General features: G+C 40.1%; 1 protein-coding gene across 2 annotated transcripts in view; it reads left to right on the top strand.

Annotated features, from left to right (window-relative positions):
• LOC126100475 (uncharacterized) overlaps positions 1 to 21,754 on the top strand; it is a 368,319-nt gene extending 346,565 nt beyond the window's left edge. For both annotated transcript variants that reach the window (XM_049911084.1, XM_049911083.1), the window contains exons 4-5: positions 9,521 to 9,761; positions 20,595 to 21,754. In XM_049911084.1, coding sequence (XP_049767041.1) covers positions 9,521 to 9,761; positions 20,595 to 20,693 — 340 coding nt within the window. In that variant the 3' untranslated portion in view covers positions 20,694 to 21,754. The remainder of the gene's footprint in view (positions 1 to 9,520; positions 9,762 to 20,594) is intronic.
• The last annotated feature ends 974 nt before the right edge of the window (positions 21,755 to 22,728 follow it).

Below are 22,728 nucleotides of genomic sequence, written 5' to 3'. Positions count from 1 at the left end.
CGGGACGTTTCTTTCACTGGACCATTTACTGAGCGCAAGAACTTGACAGAGATGCTGGTGTGTTCGTCACGGCATCGCTCAGTCGACGGGAGTTCACTACGGAGACGCTCAATGAATGAACTCCAGTGGCGGGCGCTGCGAGAGAGCCAGTGCGCGCCAGGGCGGACTTCGCTGTTTCAATTCCAAGCGCGCACGTTCGAGAGTCGGGTAGCACATCACTTCCTCCACATACGTCTCGCGAAAACCACCACAGCGAGGTACTCGGAGGGCATCCACAGGTTTCTGGTCAGTTGTTCTCCCCGCGCCCGATTCGCAAACTGGACAGGGAAGGTCAGAAACGATAGCGACATCACAAGTACCGTCCGGCACTCACCCTACTGTGGCTAGCGCAGTGCAGAAGTAGGACTGGGACCAGACTTGGACTGGACTGGACTGGACTGGACTGGACTGTACTTTTCAGGCTGCGGCCACACGGGCGATTTTTCCTGCGGGATTCGAGCCTTAAGAAATGCGGCTCGTGTTTCACGAAGTGTGTCGCCGACACAGGGGAGAAAAACTCCGAGCGTTGGCGTTGGGACGGCCAGGTACGCGCGCCGGAGGAGCGATCTTTCGAGAACACCAGTGGGCAGCAGTTCATTGGGCAGCAGTTCAGTTTTCGAAGTGTGTTTTATTAACTGCTCGGCGTCGTCGTCGAAGACAGTAGAGGAAACATTGGGTCCACCGTATACTGAGTTACAAGTGATCAAATGGAAAATTCATTCTTCTAGACTGTACGCTGAAGAAATATCCCGATACATTTTTCAGCATTTTCGATCGTTAATCAATCGATTCGAAGAAACTGTTATCTGTAGTGATTTAGGCACTTCTAAAACAAATACAGCGATCTGGAATCGTTCTTTCGATTGTCGTAGGAGGTGTGACAGATAGCAATTACCATTTCAGATACATTGATTTGGGAGGCTACAATCGTGAAGGAGATTCAGATTTGTTAAAAAAAAATACACAGACATATTAAACTTGCGTGAATAAAAACATCTTGCAAGCTGTCCTACCCATATAACAATTTGTGTTTGTGGCTGACGAGGCACCTCTTCAGACCTTTTCGAGAGAGAGGGAAAAAACAGAATATAATGGGCTAGATGTTTTGTTGAGATGGCTGGGAGCAGCGCGGCCGCGGTCACGCGTCGTTGGGCATCGGCAGTCTCTCGCTCAGCGCGAGGTGGCTCTCCTTCAACAGCCTCCTTACTCTACAGATTTTGGCGCCAGCAGATTTGTCAGCCCTGAGGTGCTTGCGCTGCGCGTGACTACGATGTCTCGAGCGATTTCCCAACAAGCGTTTGCTGGCAGTTTCCAACAGCCTTACAACTGATGTCGCAAGTCTGTTGTAGCTGATAGTGATTAATTTGAAGGCCAGTAAAAATATTTTGTTCGCAACTCTTGCTTCCTTCATATTGGTTCGAATGGCTCTGAGCACTATGGGACTTAACTTCTAAGGTCATCAGTGTCCTAGAACTTAGAACTAGTTAAACCTAACTAACCTGAGGACATCACACAGATCCATGCCCGAGGCAGGATTCGAACCTGCGACCGTAGCGGTCGCGCGGTTGCAGACTGTAGCGCCTAGAACCGCTCGGCCACTTCGGCCGGCCTTCCTTCGTATTCTGAGATCACTGACCGAAGTTTTCTGACGCACATTGTAGCTGCAACGTGTGTACCTCACAGGTAGTGGGAATTGTTGACAATTACAGCTTTGACGACAATCTGATGTGTGCGTGACAACAGGTCTACGTGTCGAACTAGAGGCGACACGAACAAAAAATTTGTCAGAGGTCATTTTGCAAACTATTTCTCTTCTATTCGTCGATCAGAGACTTGGTAAATCTTCTGTAAGGACTACATCTTACGGTATTTCCTGGAGAATTGGAACTTGAAGAACTTGCTCGTAAATATGTGTAAGCTCTATGGTAATTGCTAGCCACGACTCTGTATTCATACTCCTGTGTTTATATTTTTGTGCGCATAATATATGTTCCACATCAACATTGAGACGATCTGGTCGTGAGCGTGCGGCGGACTGAACGCCACTTGCAAAAACGTTGGTGTGGACGTATCAGACGCAAATATAACAACTGCCGCATCCCGCACTCTCGCTTTTGGGAGGTCGAGAGCACACTGCCGCCAGTCAGCTGGAGTTCCTGCTGAGAACTACAGGCAGGCCGGGGCGCACGCGAGCAGCGGCGGCGCTGTGTGTGGCCACCCTCTTCGTCGCGTTTCTTCCAGCTCGAATCCCACCGCGGAAATGGCACGAGTGGCCGCGGCCGTAGCCTTGTAACGGAGCGGGAGCCGGGAGCCGGTGTTCTGTTGGCCGCCGACCTTGGGTGGCTGCAGCAGCGCGCCTGATTGATCCCCCTGTTTACGCTGCGCCGTCCCGCAGCGTCGCAATGACCCGCTTCTTCTCTTTTCTTTTCTTCGCGTCTACCCGAGAAGAGCCTTACGTAATGCTGGGCGACCTCTGTGTGGACGCTACTCTGCGACGCCTCGCCCATGTGGACCGCCCGTGTTGACTGCCCGTGTTTCAGCCTCGCGAACCAGCTAGCTCGCGGGTTCTGCTTTCACCAGTCCGCACGATGGGTAAGAGACACTGATGTACAGCTACACGACGTTCGTGGCGCCTCAGCTTACAGTTAGATGCAGAACGAAAATCAATAAAACAGCAAACAGCAGGGACGGACTCCTCTCTGGAAGTGGAGGAAAAGAGCTCCTAAACATGTGTCAGGAAATGCATCGTTGCCACGTTAGACAGCTGTGCTGAATAACAGTTCCTCTGACCACGCGCTGTGAGATCCTTGTGTGGCAGACGCAGCGTACTGTAAGCACCAGAATGGTCCGGTGTTCGTGTCGGGAACGAGCCGAGATGGCGGTTCTGTACGGCCAAGCTGATGGAAACGGTCGAGAGGCAGCACGGCTATACCGAAACAAGTACCCTGGCAGACGCCGACCACATCACACAACACTTCAAATCCTTTTTCTGCAATTTCCTGATCACGGGTACTTTCAGACAGACGAACGTGCAAGGGGAGGGGCGTGGGGGCGGACTGTACGTACACCAGATTTGGAGGACCGCGTTCTAGAGGATTTTGAGTCGATTCCTAGTCGACTCCAGCCAAATGGCCCGCCAAGATGGTGTAAGGCAAAGTATGATTCTGTACAGTGTGTTAACTGTAAGACGGCAGAGTTGTGTGGCGAGTGCGGGGAGAGGAGGAAGCAAGCATTGGCTGGTGAGGGGGGAGGAGCCATTTGGGGAGGGGGGGGGGGGGCGCCTACCAGTTGCAGTGCTGGCACTACAAATTGCGCGTCATGCTTACACGAAAGCAGACGAAAGGCTTGGAAGTAAAACTCGCTTTAAATGTTGTCCGTAAACGAAACTGAAATCGTCATATATATATATATGTTTGTCTACTATCTACTATGCGCTCACAAACCATTCATCCGATTGCAATGAAACTTTGGTGAATTGTTCTCCGAACGACCGAAAAGAGTAATACACAATGTTTCAACAGATAGGTCATTGTGGCATGCGTAGCGCAATTGATTAGGAAAAGGCTTGTCATGCAGCGCACCCGGGTTAGATTCCCACTGCTCGCATTTTTTATTTCATTCCCCGCAATGTTATACTATTAATTATAAAATTTAAATATACTTAAACACGCAATATAATTTTGCGAGCATCGCTACGTAATACTGGTTTCCTTCTTACCGTAGGCCTATCGGTAGGGGTTGTTGGCGACTCCAGAGATTGGCTAGCAACTGCCTCTTCACTCATTTTGATTATGTTTAGCACAACTGCTCAATAAAAACACGCAGAACAGTACAGCGCAAAACAATAACGAAGCAGACGACAATGGCTACCTTGTACAACACAGTTAGCTATGTAATGTTGGCAGCAGTCGAAACTGCGTGCCTACCGAAGCCTCCCGACGTTTACCGACTTCTGCCGATTCAGGACTAGGGAGAGGTCTGCCATCTAAATGTTTACACACTGTACGACAGCCGCTACCACCCCTATCACCTGCAACGAGTTCAAGGATTACCAGCAGGGGATTTCCCTCTACGAGAAAGATTTTGTAGACGGTGTTTGCACCAGACCACCACAACTGTGGGATTTCTGTCATCAGTCCTCTTTACCGACGAAGCAACTTTTACCAGGACTCTCGTCATCAGTCTGCATAATCGTAGTCTGTGGGCTGCAGACAATCCTCTGCGAGTGGTCGAGGCGACTCATCGGCGTCGGTTCAGCATCCGTGGACGGGCAGGAGTTCTTCGCGACCACGCACTTGCACCGGCGTCCGTTCCACAACGCCTCGACGGAGGGCGTACTGCCTGCCAAATACTCTGCCTGGGCTGCTCCAAAGTGTGCCTTTGGCAATACGATAGCTTGTGTGGTTTCTACGCGACGGAGCGCCGCCCCATTTCCGCATTACAGTTCGCCCACTGGGGCATCTGAAAAGCATTCTGATGCTGAACCAGTCACTGATGTGCACACCCTTGAACAGCGTGTTCGCGACGCCTGTGACGCTACTCTGTTCCCGACGCCTGTGACGCTACTCGGAGAGAGGGCCGGAATGTGCGGAAGAGTGCAGCAACCAGTGATGCGACGCGTGAACGCGAGCATTGGATTCCTGTGGAGCCCACTTGGAATATCAGTCGTGGCGTAGATGCGATGCAGCTCAGTACTGTGTTCCAGGCTGATTTGCCGTCGTTGGACGCACACCGTCCATTTCTGGACACATGTTCGTAGGATCTTTTTTCCTCCATTTCCAGTCAGAAATGCGTCCCTGCCGTTTGTCGGTTTTATTAATGTTCGTCCCGTATACAGCCACGCCCCTACGAGAAGTTGTTTCAGTCACCGCGTCGAAGAAAATCCGCTGCGATCGTGAAACTCGCTGAGCTTTTACACATGTGAGACCTGAGTTTCTCCCGCCGTATACAGTGTTCACATGACGTATGGGAATGCTGAGCGGGACGTCGTCGACAACCGCCGATATTTCGACATTTTCAAGGCAAAGTTGCAGGAAGTAGGCGCTGTGCAAGTGAATTTCAAACTTCGCTTTAGAGAGCAGTTCTGGAAAGATAGCACACACACACACACACACACACACACACACACACACACACACACACACACACTAGCGCCACACAACCAAAGATGTCTAGCGGTTCAGGCGCTCAGTCCGGAACCGCGCGACTGCTACGGTCGCAGGTTCGAATCCTGCCTCGGGCATGGATGTGTGTAATGTCCTTAGGTTAGTTAGGTTTAAGTAGTTCTAAGTTCTAGGGGACTGATGACCACAGATGTTAAGTCCCATAGTGCTCAGAGCCACAACCAAAGATGACAGGTGTCAGAAGTTACCAACAGTGAAAATTAATAGCCAAGAGGGAAGGTAGCATTGACTCTCTCCTCTGTTTTTTGATAAGGAAGGGGATGCCGCGTGTTGACTGGGGCACGTCCTCCCAGGAATAAAATAACAGCAGCTGAGAGGGCTGCTTTACGTCCAATTAGAGTTGATCCGTGTATTTTTATTTTAACCGCAGACAAGGGAAATGCTACAGTTGTTTTGGACAAGCGGGATTACATTCAAAAGATGTAGTGTTCGCTGACTCGATGAGCGTGTCGCAGGATCGGTACTGACCTCACAACAAGTGTTAAGAGAAAAATTTAACAGCCTCCTCTGTCGCAGGAGACTATCGAATCTTCGTTCTTACCGAGCTGTTCGCTCTAGGTTACACGGCCTTCCGAAGGTCCACAAGGAAGGGGTTCCTCTTTAGGCCAGTTGTAACATTGGTGCTCGGACATACCGTGTAGCAAAACACCTTGTTACCCTGTTGAGCTCACTAGCTTCACGTTAACAACTCGGCGGGTTTCTTACGTCGATTAGAGGGAATGCATTTGAAAGGCTCTGATCTTCTATTAAGTGTTGATGTGGTGTCTCTCTTCAATCGCGTGTCTCTGTCTGATCCATTACGATTAACTGAGGTTAGATTTGGTGTCGTTAAAACCTATTTCGACATGTGTTGACTTCCACTTACTTTTTATCCAACGGCCAGTACTATGGGCAGAGATCTGGAGATGCGATAGGGAGCCCGCTGTCATCTTTTACTGAAAATTTGTCTATGGAAGAGTTCGAGGAACGTGCCTTAGGGTCGGCGGCTTTGAAACCTGCGTCTTTTTTTCCCCTCAGATATGTAGACTATATTTTTTTCTTTAGCCTCATGGCCGTGAGAAATTGAACGACTTTTTAGAACACGCGTGTAACGCCCTACTTAACCCGCAGGACAGGACAGATAGAATAAATCGTGGAAAGGGGCCGAGATAAGGGGCTGTCAGTTACACTCGAACATACAACTTTATTACGGAACTAAAAAAGTTGAAGATACAACTTTATTCTTTGATCAGACATTACAAAAGCCCAAAATTTTTTTTAAACACACAGCTTTATTATTCGGACTTAATTATCGACTGAAAGCCACTTTAATTTAAAAACGGCTGAAGGTCAATAACTTAAAACGCAAGCATAATCGGAAATTTAAAAGGCAAACCTTATCTTAAAACAGTTCAAATTGGCTGAAGGCCGAAAACTTACAACTCCAAATCATTAATTTTTTAAAATACCAAAGTCCTTACGTGAAACAGTTCTTTAATTTACGCGAAAGCCTTAAGAACAAAAAACTAAAACTCAAACCCGCTTTTTAAAATGCCAAATGCTTACGTGAAACAGTACTTTAAACTAGGCTGAAGGCCTAAACACAAAAGCGGCCAGAAGCCATACAAGTACCAACAACAAAAACAAATTAAAAAAAATAAGGCAGTACACTCAAGGGCACCCAGATGTTCGAGGGTCAGCCTGGAATTCAAACACCAATGCTCAATTCGGTGAGACAGGCAGTGGGGCCAACCGTTCACGATCCGACAACAACCCAGCCTCCGACAGTCAACAGACCGACATTCGAGGTGGTTTCCGCCCCACACTTGCACCGAGGTTCCGCTCTGCACTTGCACCAAAATTCTGACGATGCTGACATCAGAGACTGTAGAACCCAAAAGAACGGATCACAGACGATTCATAAGGGGTGGACGACCCGAAAACCCGTGTCGTTTAATCAAACGACCGACTAACTCAGAGGCAGTACGACGACAACACTTAAATAAACTTGTCAGTGAAAATCACATAAACTACACACAGCCCCACAAACATCTGCACGAGGACTAGACAATGCTCATGGCAGTGACTGTGCAGTAACGAGGACAAACCACGAGTTGGCGCACACAGCCAACCCGTAAGCAGTTGCCAGCCAAATACACGTCGTCTAACAAGACGACCGACCGACGGCCAACCGGCGTCGTCCCCACTCGGACACGTGTGTCAGCAATCGTTGAGCAAGTAATGGCCATCTGCACCCTCCTGACTCTGCGTGCCCCACTGGTGCTGCATCACATCTGCAGCAACCGACCAACTGCTAAAGTAACTGCGCAGTCGACATCACAAGCTACACTAAATCTCACAAATACAAAGACAGAGTGGAAAGTCTCTTCCAACATATTCCCATTTTCCTGCATTCATTAAGTTTTTGTTTTATTGAATTTGTCTATGTATTCTATATGGACTGCAGTTTTAATAGTTAAGGCTTTCTTTTAACTGGTACTTGTATTATTGCCCATTTTTAACACCTCTTGTAGTAGACTCATCAGATATTGTTTCTATTTTACTTGGTTCATTTATTTAATGCAAACTGTTACATAGCCACTGTTTTGAATATAATGTTAATGTTAAAATGCAGTGCCACCACACTCTCAAAAATTGCATTTACTCTTTGTTCCCTCAAACTCCTCCATTTTCCCGCATTTATTTATTTCTGTTTATCTTATTGATATTGCTTAAGTTCCTTATGTATTCTGTAGTTACATTGATAATTGTTTCTTCTTTTAATTGATTTGTGTATCACTCTCCATGTTTTATACCTCCTGATGTATCCTTGTCAAATACTAATTTTATTTTATTTTATTTTATTAGTTTTGTTTATTAATAGAGCCTGTTATGTAGGCATGCTGTTCCTATTTTGTGTTAAAGTTTTTCCTGTCTGCTCCACTTTTATTTATTTACTGTTCAATTTTTTACTTTTTCAGCGCATTACCACCACATTGTCAAAGATATTACGAGTACTTACTGTATGTTTCTGCTTCAGTCTAGACATGTTACATCTCTTCCAATGTTATTTGTAAACATTGTAACTTCTTTGGTGACAACACTCAGTAACTGTCTGAAGAGGGCCTTTAAGCCGAAAACTGCTTAACACAATAAAAATAATACTGTGGAACAAAAGCAAACTGGTGCTTTTCATTTATTATAATGTTGTTCGACCAAGAACAGATGGAAGATTCTGTTAACTATCTCTGTCTTGCTTATTACCCTGTTCTCAGGTTTTCAGATCTCATATGGTGCAGGCAACAACCCACGTATCTTCTCATCGCATAGTTGTTGACTCGTAAGCAATGCACAAAGCTGGCTTACAAATTAGATGATAAAATTATATAAACTTTCAGTTCACCAGTGGAACAGTAGTGGAAGGTGTATCTAGTTTTTAGTCCCTTCCTCATTACTATTAATGACATTGCAGCACCCTTAAACTCCGTGTAATAAACTTTTGCTACTAGTGGTGTAACAGAAGTAACAAAATACTGCAATGATCAGGGCATCGAGGTGAATGTCATCAGATCTCAGTTACTGGAATTTAAAACAGGCAGTTCTCATCACATCAATGTTTATTCCGATGGGGCGAAAAATTTCAAGCTACCTACCTTTCTTGCTCCTCCACTCTTTTCCCTTCTTTTCTTTTTCCAGATTGGTTTGAATATTACAATACCAAGACTGCCACATGTGACTGAAAACAACCTTGGGCCACACACTGTATGTGTTGAAATACATAAATATTAGGATTAACTAAATGAACGTGACTGCCAACTCTGAGAATTCAGTATAGTGTGAAGCCCCAGATTGCAATAACAGCCTCAAAATAACACACCATGGTATCAAGGGGGGCCTAGATATGTTCCTAGCAAATTACCCTCAGTGTGATTAGTATGTGAATCCACAAGGGATCACACATGGTTGGCGGAAGACTGCAAGCTTTTCATTCTGCTCTGTTAAAATTCCTCCCGTACTCATATTGGCCCCTTTGATATTGATGAAATATTATGGCACTACTTTCCATGTTTTCAACTCATTTAACAGCTCTCCACAGATGAGCTCGATATAATGTTGACGTTTCTGGACTCACAAGAAGGACAGTGATGTGCTGCATGTACACTCTCTCTCTACAGTTTCTGTAACACTAACCTACACATTGTCAAATTTTTGATTTGTTGGGGCCATTCTTTCTGAATGCTATAATTTTCATAAACTATTTTGTTATTACGTCTTACATCAAACAGCTGAGAGGTAATTGAATTCTTTGACGACTGCAGACCGTTTGTGCCGTACACCCCGAGCCGGCGGCCGGTGCTGCCGCCACTGACGGTGACCGTACTGGACTTCCCCGAGGCGGTGGCCACCCCCAGCTCACTGTTCTACCAGCCGCCCCTGGAGGACGGGCTGGGCAACCGCGAGCCACCGCAGCCCGTGATCCCTGCCGGAGTCGTGCAGTCGACGGCACCCCAGCCCAACCTCTCCGTCTTTGTCAACTCCAAGGAGTCTCCCATCCTGCAGGTACTGCCCGTGTGCGACTGGTGCAACACATTTGTCGTTTATAATTACTGAACTTAAATACACAGAAAGTATAGCCCGATCCTCACAGAATACTAAAAATAGTTTGATAGACTGGAAATATCACCTCAGTGGGCAGCCTACAAACTGAGACCAGTTGTCATATGAAATTGTGGGGAGGGGGGGGGGGAATGAGTCGTGGGTCATCCATACTCAGAGGATTCGCTGAGATTTTTTGCAGATGTCTACTGACAAACTTTCATAAGTTGATCACGGTTATCTACTAAGTATTTTGAAACGAGGGCACTTAGTTTCCAGTTGACGAATGTACAGTACTTTGTCCTAAAAGAGTATCCATGATTCTAGAAGCGAGCAAGGCCGAGGAACAGGAGGGAGTTTGTGGAAGCAGTGGACAGAGTGTAGCTTTGCACTGAATGACAATATAGTTTTGAGTTTTCAGACAGATTCTACCAGCCACTATTCATTACATGCACTGCCTTTCTCAAAGTAATACTGAACTGATACATTTGTTTCTGCAGTAGGGCAAAATGACAAGTTCCATTCGCGAATATCATTTCTATCAAAGGGTGGGACGTGTAGGGGAGGGGTGTCAGCTGACCTCCGTGGCTTGCAAAGGAAACATTTTCATTCGCTTACAGTACTCTTTGTTGAGAACATAGTTAAATGCTCTTAGGTCTGTTTACTCCGGACATCAGTTGTGTACTTCTCTGGCCTGTCTTGGGTTTTGTTCCTGGCATTGTTGTTGATTTTTTGATCTCTACCCGTACACTGCTTGAATCATTTACATATAGATACGTGTAACAATAAAAATCAGAATTTGTTATTATTTTTTAAATATAAACATAAAAGACAAAATTAGAGGAAACAAAGCTATAATCATCAAAGAAGCAAATCAGTTTAACTATGAGCTGGATAACTCGAATATCACGAAATTATAGCCACTATTTTATGAAAATGATTTCTGTTTATGTGGGGGTTCCGATAGCCTACTAAAGACAAAATGTTCCGCATTCAATAATTAACCAACTAACAAGTTATTTTCTTGAAAGCACATATTTTTGAAACCAGAAAATTTAGTGTTACAAAACTGTGGTACTGAATTTTGGAAGTAACGTTTGAAATATAAAGTTTTTTTTTTAGTGATGACTTTTAAATGAACTAATCCAATTTAGAAACTTGCTAACTGAAAATTTCATCTTCATGTGGTTTCTGTTTATTGTTGATCAGTAATATTTCTTTTTTAAAGTTAATGCTGGTAGATGAATTAATGGTCCTAGTGTTATCAGTAACAAAGAAACTATACAGTTAATAATAAAGATTTGATAATCTCTCCTTAAATAAGAAATTTAATATTTCAAGTAAGTGTTGTAATGTACTAAATGTAAAAGGGATTGGGGGGGGGGGGGGTCACCTATGCATTTAAGTAGTAGAATTGTGGCACGTAGGACTGTCCCATCTTGTTGCTACATCTCAAATGCAGCAGCGATCTCCACTTGGCCCATAGATAGCCCCACAACAGAGAAAGGGCTGCACATTTTTTAGGACACTGAATAATTTTTTTGTGTTTGAAATTGTTCAAATATGTTAGGAAAATATTGAAAAAATATACATTCTTAAAATGCAAAGAGTAAAAAAATATATATTTTTTTTCCTCTTTACATTTTTGCAAAACTGTGTGGAATTTACTCTATTAATAGACATTTGTTAAGTATAAAATCATAATTTCAAACACTAAATGAACAATATTATGATAGAATTAATGGTACTATTGAAAATGGATTTATGGCACATGTCTTTATATACTATTGAATGCAAGAAAGCAGTTTTGTCTGTATTTAAATGAAATTTTTCTTTGCACTTCTTAAGAGAGTTTGCACATTGTTCTCTTCTCATTCCACACTGGTCAGGGGTTAAAGTATCTAATGTTTTTTGGAAGTAATGATGATACCTTGTATTTAAGCTGGCTGATCTATATTGGATCTGTGCTAACTGGTCTACCTAGCTTTCTTGCTCCAGGACCAATCTGCCAAAGAGCATGAGCCAGTTCGGTTTTAAACTTTTGGTTCATTTTAAGAGTGAGTACCCTTCTGTAGAGAATCCACAAATTTAGTACAGATATATCAGTGAGATGGATAAACAAACTTTTTATAGCATCATTTGGATCTAAACTTTATATGACATCTGCCAGTGTTGCTATCTAATAAATTTGAATTTCCCATATTTGAGTTTTAAACAGAAACAACAGCAGGACACTGTAGCAGTGTGTGTTCTCTCTTCTTTCTGTCAAACCTTTTGACTTCCGATTCTGGCAGTTCACTGACAAAAGTAGACAGAAAACAGCTAATACTATTCTCTTTGTACAAAATGGAGGAAATGTAAACTTGGTTAATGGTAGTAATGTATTGCTCAGAATATCCACATGTTTCTTTCTTCAGCTCCTTTTCATTTTGAAATTTACAGTTTGGTGTTCTATACCTCTATTGAGGTATAATATCCATCACAATATATTTTGTAGTTCAGGTCCCTTTGCAGATAATCTGGCAATTTTAACTAGGGATATTACCACAGCTCAAAAACAAATTGAAATTCTTAAAGAAATTGTGGAAAAAGTAGGACTACAAATATCATTTGGAAAAACAGAATATATGACGTGCAACAAACAAGCACCAAAGTTTTTGAACATGAAATATGGAAAAATAAAAAGGGCTTCTGAATTTGGATACTTGGGAAAATCTTACAAGAGAATGGTGTGGAAGAAGCTGCAAACAAAGTTCTCTGTCAAAAAATGGCAACTGCAATCAGATTAACACAAAATATTTATAATAAAAAATCACTTTCTAAATTCAGTAAACTTAAGCATTACAGCACTGTAATAAAGCCTGAATTCCTTTATGGAGCAGAAACTTGAAATTTAATTAGAAAGAGGGATATTGAAGAAATCTGAAAGAAAGATTATTAGGAAAATATTAGACCCAAAATAACTGATGGAGAAACTTATAGACTGGGAAGTAATAAGGAAATAGAAGAATACACAGACATGCATGGTGGACTTAAATTTTATGGGCACATTAAAAGAAAGGCACCCACTATGTTGGCAAAACAAATAGTAGAATTCTACAAAAACAGAGGTAAGGTCAAAACTGAGCCAATTAAATGGGTCACCGCAATTCAGGAGGATCTTAAAGTAGCCAGTATAATTCAGGGAGATGTTACACAGGGTGTATACGGCCCGGGACATCCGGGAATTCCGGGAAAAACCCGGGAATTTTTTCATCCGGGACAAATCCGGGAAAAACCCGGGAATTTTTTAGAATTCCGTGATTTTTCGTTGTTTTAGATTGCAGTTAAAGTTTTGTAGGTGTGATCTGATACGCTGACAAAGAACTTTAGTCCACTACTGCTAAATAATATTGCAGCAATGAAACACAAATCACAGAATAACACCAAAATAAAAGTTTAGTTGCATAGAAAATGGGTAAATACTGTCAAAGGATTTAGGTCGAAGATTATGCAGTACGTCCGTAACAAATAACATGCATTCGATGTGTATGACGTCACAACTGTTTACATTTCTAACAATCACCAGAAATTATTACGAATAGTGGCTTGAGATGCGTTACTTTCGAAGTAAATTTCCACGCAAGATGATTTATGTTACGTGTGAGAATGTGCAGTGCATTTCTTAAATCACAGGGCGTTATAACTCTCATTCAAAACGTAACACTTTGAGGATCAGCCATTTGAAAAATGTCGGGCCCAGAAGATAAGTCATTTATGCCACTATTTAAAATTTTACCGGCACATTTGTATTTGATATGACTTAACGTGTAACACACGCTAAAAAAAGACCGAGCTTCAAGTTAGTTTTCATATTTAATGTTGTTCTTTCATAGATAAAAAATTATGCAATCGATGGCAAAAAGTTCCATTGACCTTCACAAAAATGTGCATAATGTGTTACTGAGCAATGTCACAAGCCCCTTCATGCCAGAACACTTCGACTTTTCTAAGCAACTGATAATCATTTTGGCACGATTTTAATTGCCAAATTAGAGCCTGTTATTAGGGCTACGGACTTCCTATCATTGTAGGACTAATAGCAGTGGATGCCAATAGAGGATGCAATTCTCGTTCGTACATACACATCTGCTTACGAGTTAACCGGTGTAGAAACGCACTTTGCTGAATTGAGCGAGCTCGGCCTACCTTCGTAACGTACGCGCCGCGGCCTTTCTCGTAGGCCTCGTGCTCTGAATAACTGCCGTCATTCGCTAGCGAGGTCACGTGACATGAGCTATGACTGGCTGACAAAAGTGCATTGCTCAACGCAATCTCTATTTTAGACTTTCGGAAGCTACCGTGCTGTAATTTGTGGAATTTGTGTATATACTTCAGCAATACGAAAATAAACTCTGTGCATATTGTCTCGCATCAAACAACTTTCCAAACGCATTGTTTTTCCTGGATTTCGTTTCCTAAAGTGCTGGGACGTCCTCCGCCGGTATAAGACCTTTAAGATTCATAGGACTGATAGGTTTTACAGCTCCGAGGGAAAGTATACTGTTACTTAACACGGATGTATTTTCACCCGCTTTATACGTAATTTAATCCGGGAGAAATTGTGTTTTTAACCGGGAAATCCGGGAATTTTTTTTTTCTTGTCCACGTAGACACCCTGTTACAGACATTTGATTGGAAAGTTTGTCATAGGGAAATTAGAAAACAGACTGGTAACTGTTGTCTGATGAAGAAAGAGACTTCATTCTGAAAGGATGAAACAAATTTGGAAGCAAAGGAAGGCCAACCATCAAAAGTGACATTGATTGAGTGTACCTTGCATGGTCCTGTTGGGCCTATATGTGAATAATAATAAATACGTGTAATTCCTCTAGTAGTCTCAGGCTTGCTATCACTACCTGCAGATTCCAGAAAATTTACAGTCATACTAGGATCTTCATCTGAATTGTCAAAATCTACGCCATCTTCACTATCAGACAGCCATTCTATGGCCATGTAGTCTTCTTAAGTCCTCACTTTGCATCATCTATTTTGAAAATATGAGAATGACTCTGTTACAACACTTGAACTATCTTGAGAAACTAGAAAAGCAGAATGAAGGAAATACTAATTTGTTATTGTTCAAGTGTGGGTTGGAAAATTAGTACATGTTATTGCACACATGCAAACAAAATTGATTTATGTAGTACTTAAATATTTATTAGAAGAAATACAAGCTCAACTGTACAGAATGTACAGTACACTCTCAAAATGTTATACAAGCACTACATATTTTTTACATTCATGTGTTCTTGCTCGCAACTGCCAACAAGCCTCAAAATTTTACATAGAAGAAAGTTCAATTAAAAACAATATGCACACTTACCTCTCTGATAAGCAGAAAGAAAACTGACGAAATGTGTACGAGGCTCAAACTGTAGACAGCAAATATAAAGCATTCCTAGAAACATTTTCCGAACCCTCCCTTAAAAACAAAAAGTATAAACAGGGACAGGGAATCCAGGATCGCCCCAAGAATAATCATATCATCTCAAAGAAAAACTGAACTAGGTAGTAGCAAACAATTTACAAAGTACTTCATGTAAAAAGATATTTAGGAAATAAATAATTGCCTCACATAATAAACTCCTCATTCTTGAATGGTACATTTCTTAGTAAGCTCAAAATTGCAGAAACCATACCTGTTCATAAAAGGAGAAATAAAGATCTATAGCAGTACTCTCAATATTTAGTAAAGTATTTGAATATGTAATGGCCATCAGCCTTCATCCATTGCTAAACAAGGCAAAAATCTTGTCACCTGGCTTCCAAGGAAAGAAAACAACTGTTGATGCAATACATGAATTCTGGAGCTTGTTGACAAAAAATTTCCAACCATAGGTATTTTTCTAGACCTCACAAAGGCCTTCAACAGAATCCTGCTGCAAAAGATGGATTCACATGTAATAAGAGGAACCACACACACATGGCTGGTCTAAAAACTATGTGAAAGAATCATCAGTATTATGTTGAATTAAATGAAATGAAGCCCTCAGGAATAGCTGGATATTCTTCCACATAAACCATGAAGCAAGGCCCCTTGTGGTTTTTAGTTTACATAAACAATCTTCCACATAACCCAGACACCAAAACTCTCCTGTTAGCCAGTGATACCACTAAAATTTTTGAAAACAGTCACCTATCTTAAAAGTAGTTAAAATTAAAATTTAAAACAGTCTTTATTGCAATCTTGTTAAATACTTTTTTTTTTAATTTGGAATGAGTGACTGGTTTCTACTCTATGAGAGAGTCATCTTCAGACTCCAAAGCAGTGGATGGACGCTGCTAGATGAGTTCCGTCGACCCTCGACGCTCACTCACTCCAAATAAAAAAAATATTTTAACAAGATTGTGATCAAGACTGTTTTAAATATTAATGGTACCACTGTTCTCACATCTGCTACAGAAGAAACTATCAAGCCTGCAGTAGGCTGTTACATAATAACAGCTGGACTAACTTTTCACAGTACCCAAAACAGAAATTCTATGGTACCAACTATATCACTGGACACAAATAATGTTGAATTTGGCATGAGGGTTTCCGTGACTTTGAAAAAGTGCATTGATTTAGCTAGCAGAAAACTCAGTAAAAATGTTTTGTGAACAGATCAGTGAAGGATGTTATAAAAAAACATATCATTGTATTACACTCTTTTCCACTAAATACTTAATTATAGAATTATTTTTTGGGGTCCAAGTTTTGAGTCAATTACATTATTTAAACTTCAAAAGACAATAATCAGAAATATTTTATTCAAACAGCAAAGAGTTAATGTGTAAACCACTCTCTAAGGAACTGAGTATATTGGCCCTTTGATGGCAGTACATACTGAACATATTACATTTTACTAAGAAAAGCATTAACAAACTTGACAGAAGTATGGATTGCCACCATCATGACACGAGGTCATAAACCTCTTCAAGATTAATGTAATGGTTTTAAATGTATGGGAATTAAATTACATAATCACCTTCCAGCATTGATAAAAGAAATTCAAGATCGAAACAAATTTAAAATGACTGTAAAATCTCTCTTGTCACCTGGCTTCCAAGGAAAGAAAACAACTGTTGATGCAATACATGAATTCTGGAGCTTGTTGACAAAAAATTTCCAACCATAGGTATTTTTCTAGACCTCACAAAGGCCTTCAACAGAATCCTGCTGCAAAAGATGGATTCACATGTAATAAGAGGAACCACACACACATGGCTGGTCTAAAAACTATGTGAAAGAATCATCAGTATTATGTTGAATTAAATGAAATGAAGCCCTCAGGAATAGCTGGATATTCTTCCACATAAACCATGAAGCAAGGCCCCTTGTGGTTTTTAGTTTACATAAACAATCTTCCACATAACCCAGACACCAAAACTCTCCTGTTAGCCAGTGATACCACTAAAATTTTTGAAAACAGTCACCTATCTTAAAAGTAGTTAAAATTAAAATTTAAAACAGTCTTTATTGCAATCTTGTTAAATACTTTTTTTTTTAATTTGGAATGAGTGACTGGTTTCTACTCTATGAGAGAGTCATCTTCAGACTCCAAAGCAGTGGATGGACGCTGCTAGATGAGTTCCGTCGACCCTCGACGCTCACTCACTCCAAATAAAAAAAATATTTTAACAAGATTGTGATCAAGACTGTTTTAAATATTAATGGTACCACTGTTCTCACATCTGCTACAGAAGAAACTATCAAGCCTGCAGTAGGCTGTTACATAATAACAGCTGGACTAACTTTTCACAGTACCCAAAACAGAAATTCTATGGTACCAACTATATCACTGGACACAAATAATGTTGAATTTGGCATGAGGGTTTCCGTGACTTTGAAAAAGTGCATTGATTTAGCTAGCAGAAAACTCAGTAAAAATGTTTTGTGAACAGATCAGTGAAGGATGTTATAAAAAAACATATCATTGTATTACACTCTTTTCCACTAAATACTTAATTATAGAATTATTTTTTGGGGTCCAAGTTTTGAGTCAATTACATTATTTAAACTTCAAAAGACAATAATCAGAAATATTTTATTCAAACAGCAAAGAGTTAATGTGTAAACCACTCTCTAAGGAACTGAGTATATTGGCCCTTTGATGGCAGTACATACTGAACATATTACATTTTACTAAGAAAAGCATTAACAAACTTGACAGAAGTATGGATTGCCACCATCATGACACGAGGTCATAAACCTCTTCAAGATTAATGTAATGGTTTTAAATGTATGGGAATTAAATTACATAATCACCTTCCAGCATTGATAAAAGAAATTCAAGATCGAAACAAATTTAAAATGACTGTAAAATCTCTCTTAATACAACACTGTTTTCAAAGCATCCTGTAATTTTTGGAATTTGACCTGTCCTAACAAACAAAAGTATGTCAAAACAGTCACCACTTAAGCCATTTTCATGCACATCTTATGCTATCTGCAGAAATAAAAGTAAATGAATTAAGAAATGTTACTGTTTGAGAAAATAAGTCATCTTGCTCACTCACGCAGCACATAAGAACATAAGGAAATAATATGATAAGATGATAATGTATACTAAGGTATAACTATTAGAACCTGTGCTATATAGGTAAAAATAACAGTATCACTACTGTAGGGTTCCTGCCAGCTGTTAGTAAAGAGCCTTTACTAAAATTTAGTGAGAATGCTATTTGATATTCAAACAATGGGAACTCCTGGTAGGAATATCAACAATGTAGGAAAAAACACATTGCTACTTACCATAAAGAACACGTTAGGCTGCAGACAGGTGTAATTGAAAGACACTCACATAAAGCCTTCATCAGTAAAAGAGAGACACACACCATTCATACACACAAGCAAGTGCACCTCATACACACACAACCACCAACTCCAGCATCTCTGGAGTTGGTAGTCATGTAGTACTTAGCTGTAATTAATCAGGGGTTTTCAACATTATTTTACATATATTTATTGAAATGACAGGCCTAAAATTAAACTATTTCTTTTTTTCCCACTTTGCTAATGTTAGATTATAATACTCTCATTATCTTATCTTATATTCTGGTTTCAACACTGATTTGTTGTTTTATTCTTGAACTATTGTATGTTAGGATAAATTAGTCCCGCTACCAAACAATATTTTATACCTATAAGAATTATGTGGTACTAGCTGTGTCCGCAGTGTTACCTACAGTTAAACAGTAATTTCTAAAAAATGTTAATACCAAAACTCATTATCCACATGTATGCACCATCACAAAAGTTATTTCTTGGAAGTTTTGCAGCACGAGCCACTTGCAGCCTAGCAAACGGTGTGGCATCAGAAGGGTGGGGGACACAGAATTTTGAGATGCCGAGAAAAGCTGACAGAACTCACGTTGCTCAGAACTGACTCGTACTTTTCACAGAAAACATTTTTATGTGACCAAGTAGTGAATTACAAAATGTGCCAGAAAAGGGAGCAAATTGTGCTTAGCACAGGAAAGATCATAATTGTCTGGGTGTGTAAGAAGAGCCATAAATCTACTGCAATATGGTTCTGTAAACAATGTCTCTAGACTTGTATGTAGAGACAGCTGAATACCCGGCATTGCCGGAGTATGTATTTACTTCAATCTTCTATTAGCCTATCTCCTCCTTCTCCTTCTCTCTGTCCATTTCCTTACACCTCTCTCAGCCAAACCCCCACCCCCCACCCCCCCGTACATCACCACTTCCCTCCTCTCCTTGTCCACAGTATAATTTTCCAGGTCATAATTAATATGTCTACCAAACTTAGTTTAAATCATTGCAGGGGTTTAGGGTGATCTTTCGATCCTTGGCTTTGCCTGCGTGCTCACATGTCAAATCTATTTCACATATATTTAACATACTTATATTTCACCTCTATCTCCAGCAAATTTCGCCCTGCTGCAGTATCATTTTCACACAGCTCAAAGTTATCTCCTGAACTATGTCATAGAATCACATAATTTTGCAGGTACATCCAGTGATATAGTGACTAGTGTCTGCGAAATGTGTTGTGAAGAGAATTAGTAGTAAAAAATAATAAATTCAAAGCAAGATATGACAGTTTCTCACACATCTCAGTATTTGATGTCATATCTCGTAAATTATGTAATGTACAATGATAATTATATTTTGTAAGTACATTTAGCGACATATGTGGATACTGTCTGCGAAATATATTGTGGATATAATTAGTAGCAAAGAAGTAATGGATTTAAATGTCATACACGATTCAGCAGTTTCTCACACATCTGTATTTCCTTTCATCATTTTATGGGGGCTGTCAGTGACAAAAAGTTTTGTAAGAGTTTGAAATTATGTGTAAAGTTTGTTGCAAGTCACTAATTGTTCTCATTCTCAAATACTGGATGAATAAATTATGGACATTAAAGCTTTGTGGGATGCGCTTCATTCTTCCCTCCCCTCCCCTCAACCCCTTTGGTTAGTATGTGGCTAGGTATATATAAGGTAATCTAGGTGCTAATCTGGGGAATAATCTATCTCCGTTACAAATTCGTACAGCCATTTCAGAGTGAAGCAGTAAAAAAAAAAAAAAAAAAAAAAAAAAAAAAAAAAAAAAAAAAAAAAAAACACACACACACACACACACACACACACACACACACACACACACACACACACTCTTTCACATTTATAATATATATAACATACTTTGGATGACAGCTTAAAAAATGTGACTTTCGGTCTCAGAAAAAAACACTATAATTACATAAGCACATTTCACTAAAACATACATTTTTCTTTTTCAGGTGTTACGTGATGAGGTAGCACTCAATGAAGACCAAGGCAGAGGTGAATTTGTCATTGATGAAGACAACGACTCCATTGTTGTCATAGCCCCAAATTAATTTTCTAGCTTTTTTTTAGTAAGGGAGTATCACCCTTACAAGACAACACTTATATTAACACTGCACTCTAATGAACATCTAAAAGTTGATACCTATATTGTTTGGTAACTCATGACAATGCTGAGGCTGTGAAAATATAACCACAAATTATTACTACAAAGGAATTAATGAAATAATATAAGACCACTGGACAGGACAGCATGAAATGGCTCATTCTGTTCACTGTATCTGTGTGTAACATTTTTGTAATCATCATAGTTCAGTTGCTATGGATTCTATCTGCCTATCCTGAGAAGAAACTAAATGAGAAAATATCAGTCACACTCTCCACAATAAGTTACATGTTTCTATTTCATGAAATCTTTATTGTTCTTGGGTACCTTTTATGTTATATTATTTATTAACTCTAACTTTTGGAAATGCATAAACGCTGGAGGAAAATTACCAAGTGATTCATTATCTTAAATTTTTAAGTCACTTTTTGTAAATAAGAATTATGTAATCTCCAAAAGACATTTTATGAGCCCGTTACTGGTAGCAAATTTCTTATTGTGACTAAATCATATGTAACATAATTGAGGTGAAATCAGATAAGGAGTCAGTGACTAAGTATACTGCCCCCTCAACAAGAGCATTACATTTTATTGGAGTAATTTGCACGATTGAGTACAAATGGATCAATGAAACATACAATTTTGCCTGGGGAGTTCTAGTTCCAAATTTGTACCACTTCATGTGCAATAGTTCAAACATTGAAAGTAAGGAAGGACAAATGCAAACCCTTTATCTTACAAAATCTCTATTATTGTGCAAAATGATATGGATACATGAAACACTGACATTACAATAATTTATAAAATGTATTAAAACAAAGTAAAATATCTGTAATTTCTGTACTGTTTCACCTAAGAAAGTTCAACCATGACTGTTCTCTGCATTGTCTGTAATTATCATGCAAATCTGAGAGTGCCAGTGATATTAAAGTTACCATGCCTTACCATTTTAAAAATAACATGTAGCATATTGTCATTTTATTACTAATAAAATACAGATCATAACAACTTTCCACCAATTTTTTTAAAAAAATGAAACTTACAGGAAATATTATTATCTGATCATCGTGGCCAAAGTAGAGCAATGTATGTTTCATGAAAACAACATTAATATCCAAACACAATTTTCAGAAAGAAATTGTTTTCATAATAAAATACTAAACTAAAAAGTCTTTATATGATGCAGTGATTCACCAGTATAATATACTAAAGTGAACCCTACATCTGCTAAGCCACTGTGTAAAATATACTCATTCCCTATCTTATGGGAACATAAGAAATCTCTTCAATGAAAAGATGGGCTTCTAACATAAATGTAGGAAAAAATAGATACTGTGTAAATCATATAATTATACATTGTTATGAATATCTGAAGATGAAGACAAGCTCATTGCCTTCTTTTACTTCCATTGTCATTACAATTGTTCAAAACTAGCACTACCATTGTTGAGGCATGGGTGTCTACATACAGGCAACTACTATAGTGCGCGTCATTTACGACGGCGGCCGTGTTTAGGTTCGTTCTGCGCATCTGACATCACAAAACACAGTCAGCCAATGAACAGAGAACGACATTGCCAGATCTCGGCTGCAGTGCAAAGCAAGAATGAGTGTCTTCAGTTTTAGAAATGTTTAGCCATAAATAAAGTAGTAGAACAAAAGCAATGTCCTGATAGCAGACTATCTTTTATAGAAAGTTTGGAAAAAGCATTCTGTATACCAATTGCTTCATATTCTATTAATTAATTAAACAAGCAATAAACGTCCTAATTCAGGCAACAGCAAGGAAAGGTGTTTGTATCATTCTCATGAACCGCTTTTTCCCAATGAAGAACAGCAGTAATTGTTTATTTCCTATTGTACTTCGACGAAACGTGAGTAATTCATAGTCATACCAACAGTGTTCGTCGGTATTTTGCGTGATATTTTAGTCCTCTAGGAATACTAGTGAATGGCGAGCTGCGTTAGTGTAACGGTTAAGG

Source organism: Schistocerca cancellata, chromosome 9, assembly GCF_023864275.1.
Source record: "Schistocerca cancellata isolate TAMUIC-IGC-003103 chromosome 9, iqSchCanc2.1, whole genome shotgun sequence".
Classification (NCBI taxonomy): domain Eukaryota; kingdom Metazoa; phylum Arthropoda; class Insecta; order Orthoptera; family Acrididae; genus Schistocerca; species Schistocerca cancellata.
The sequence above is the reverse complement of the archived record's forward strand: the minus strand, read 5'-3'. Positions and strand labels throughout refer to the sequence as shown.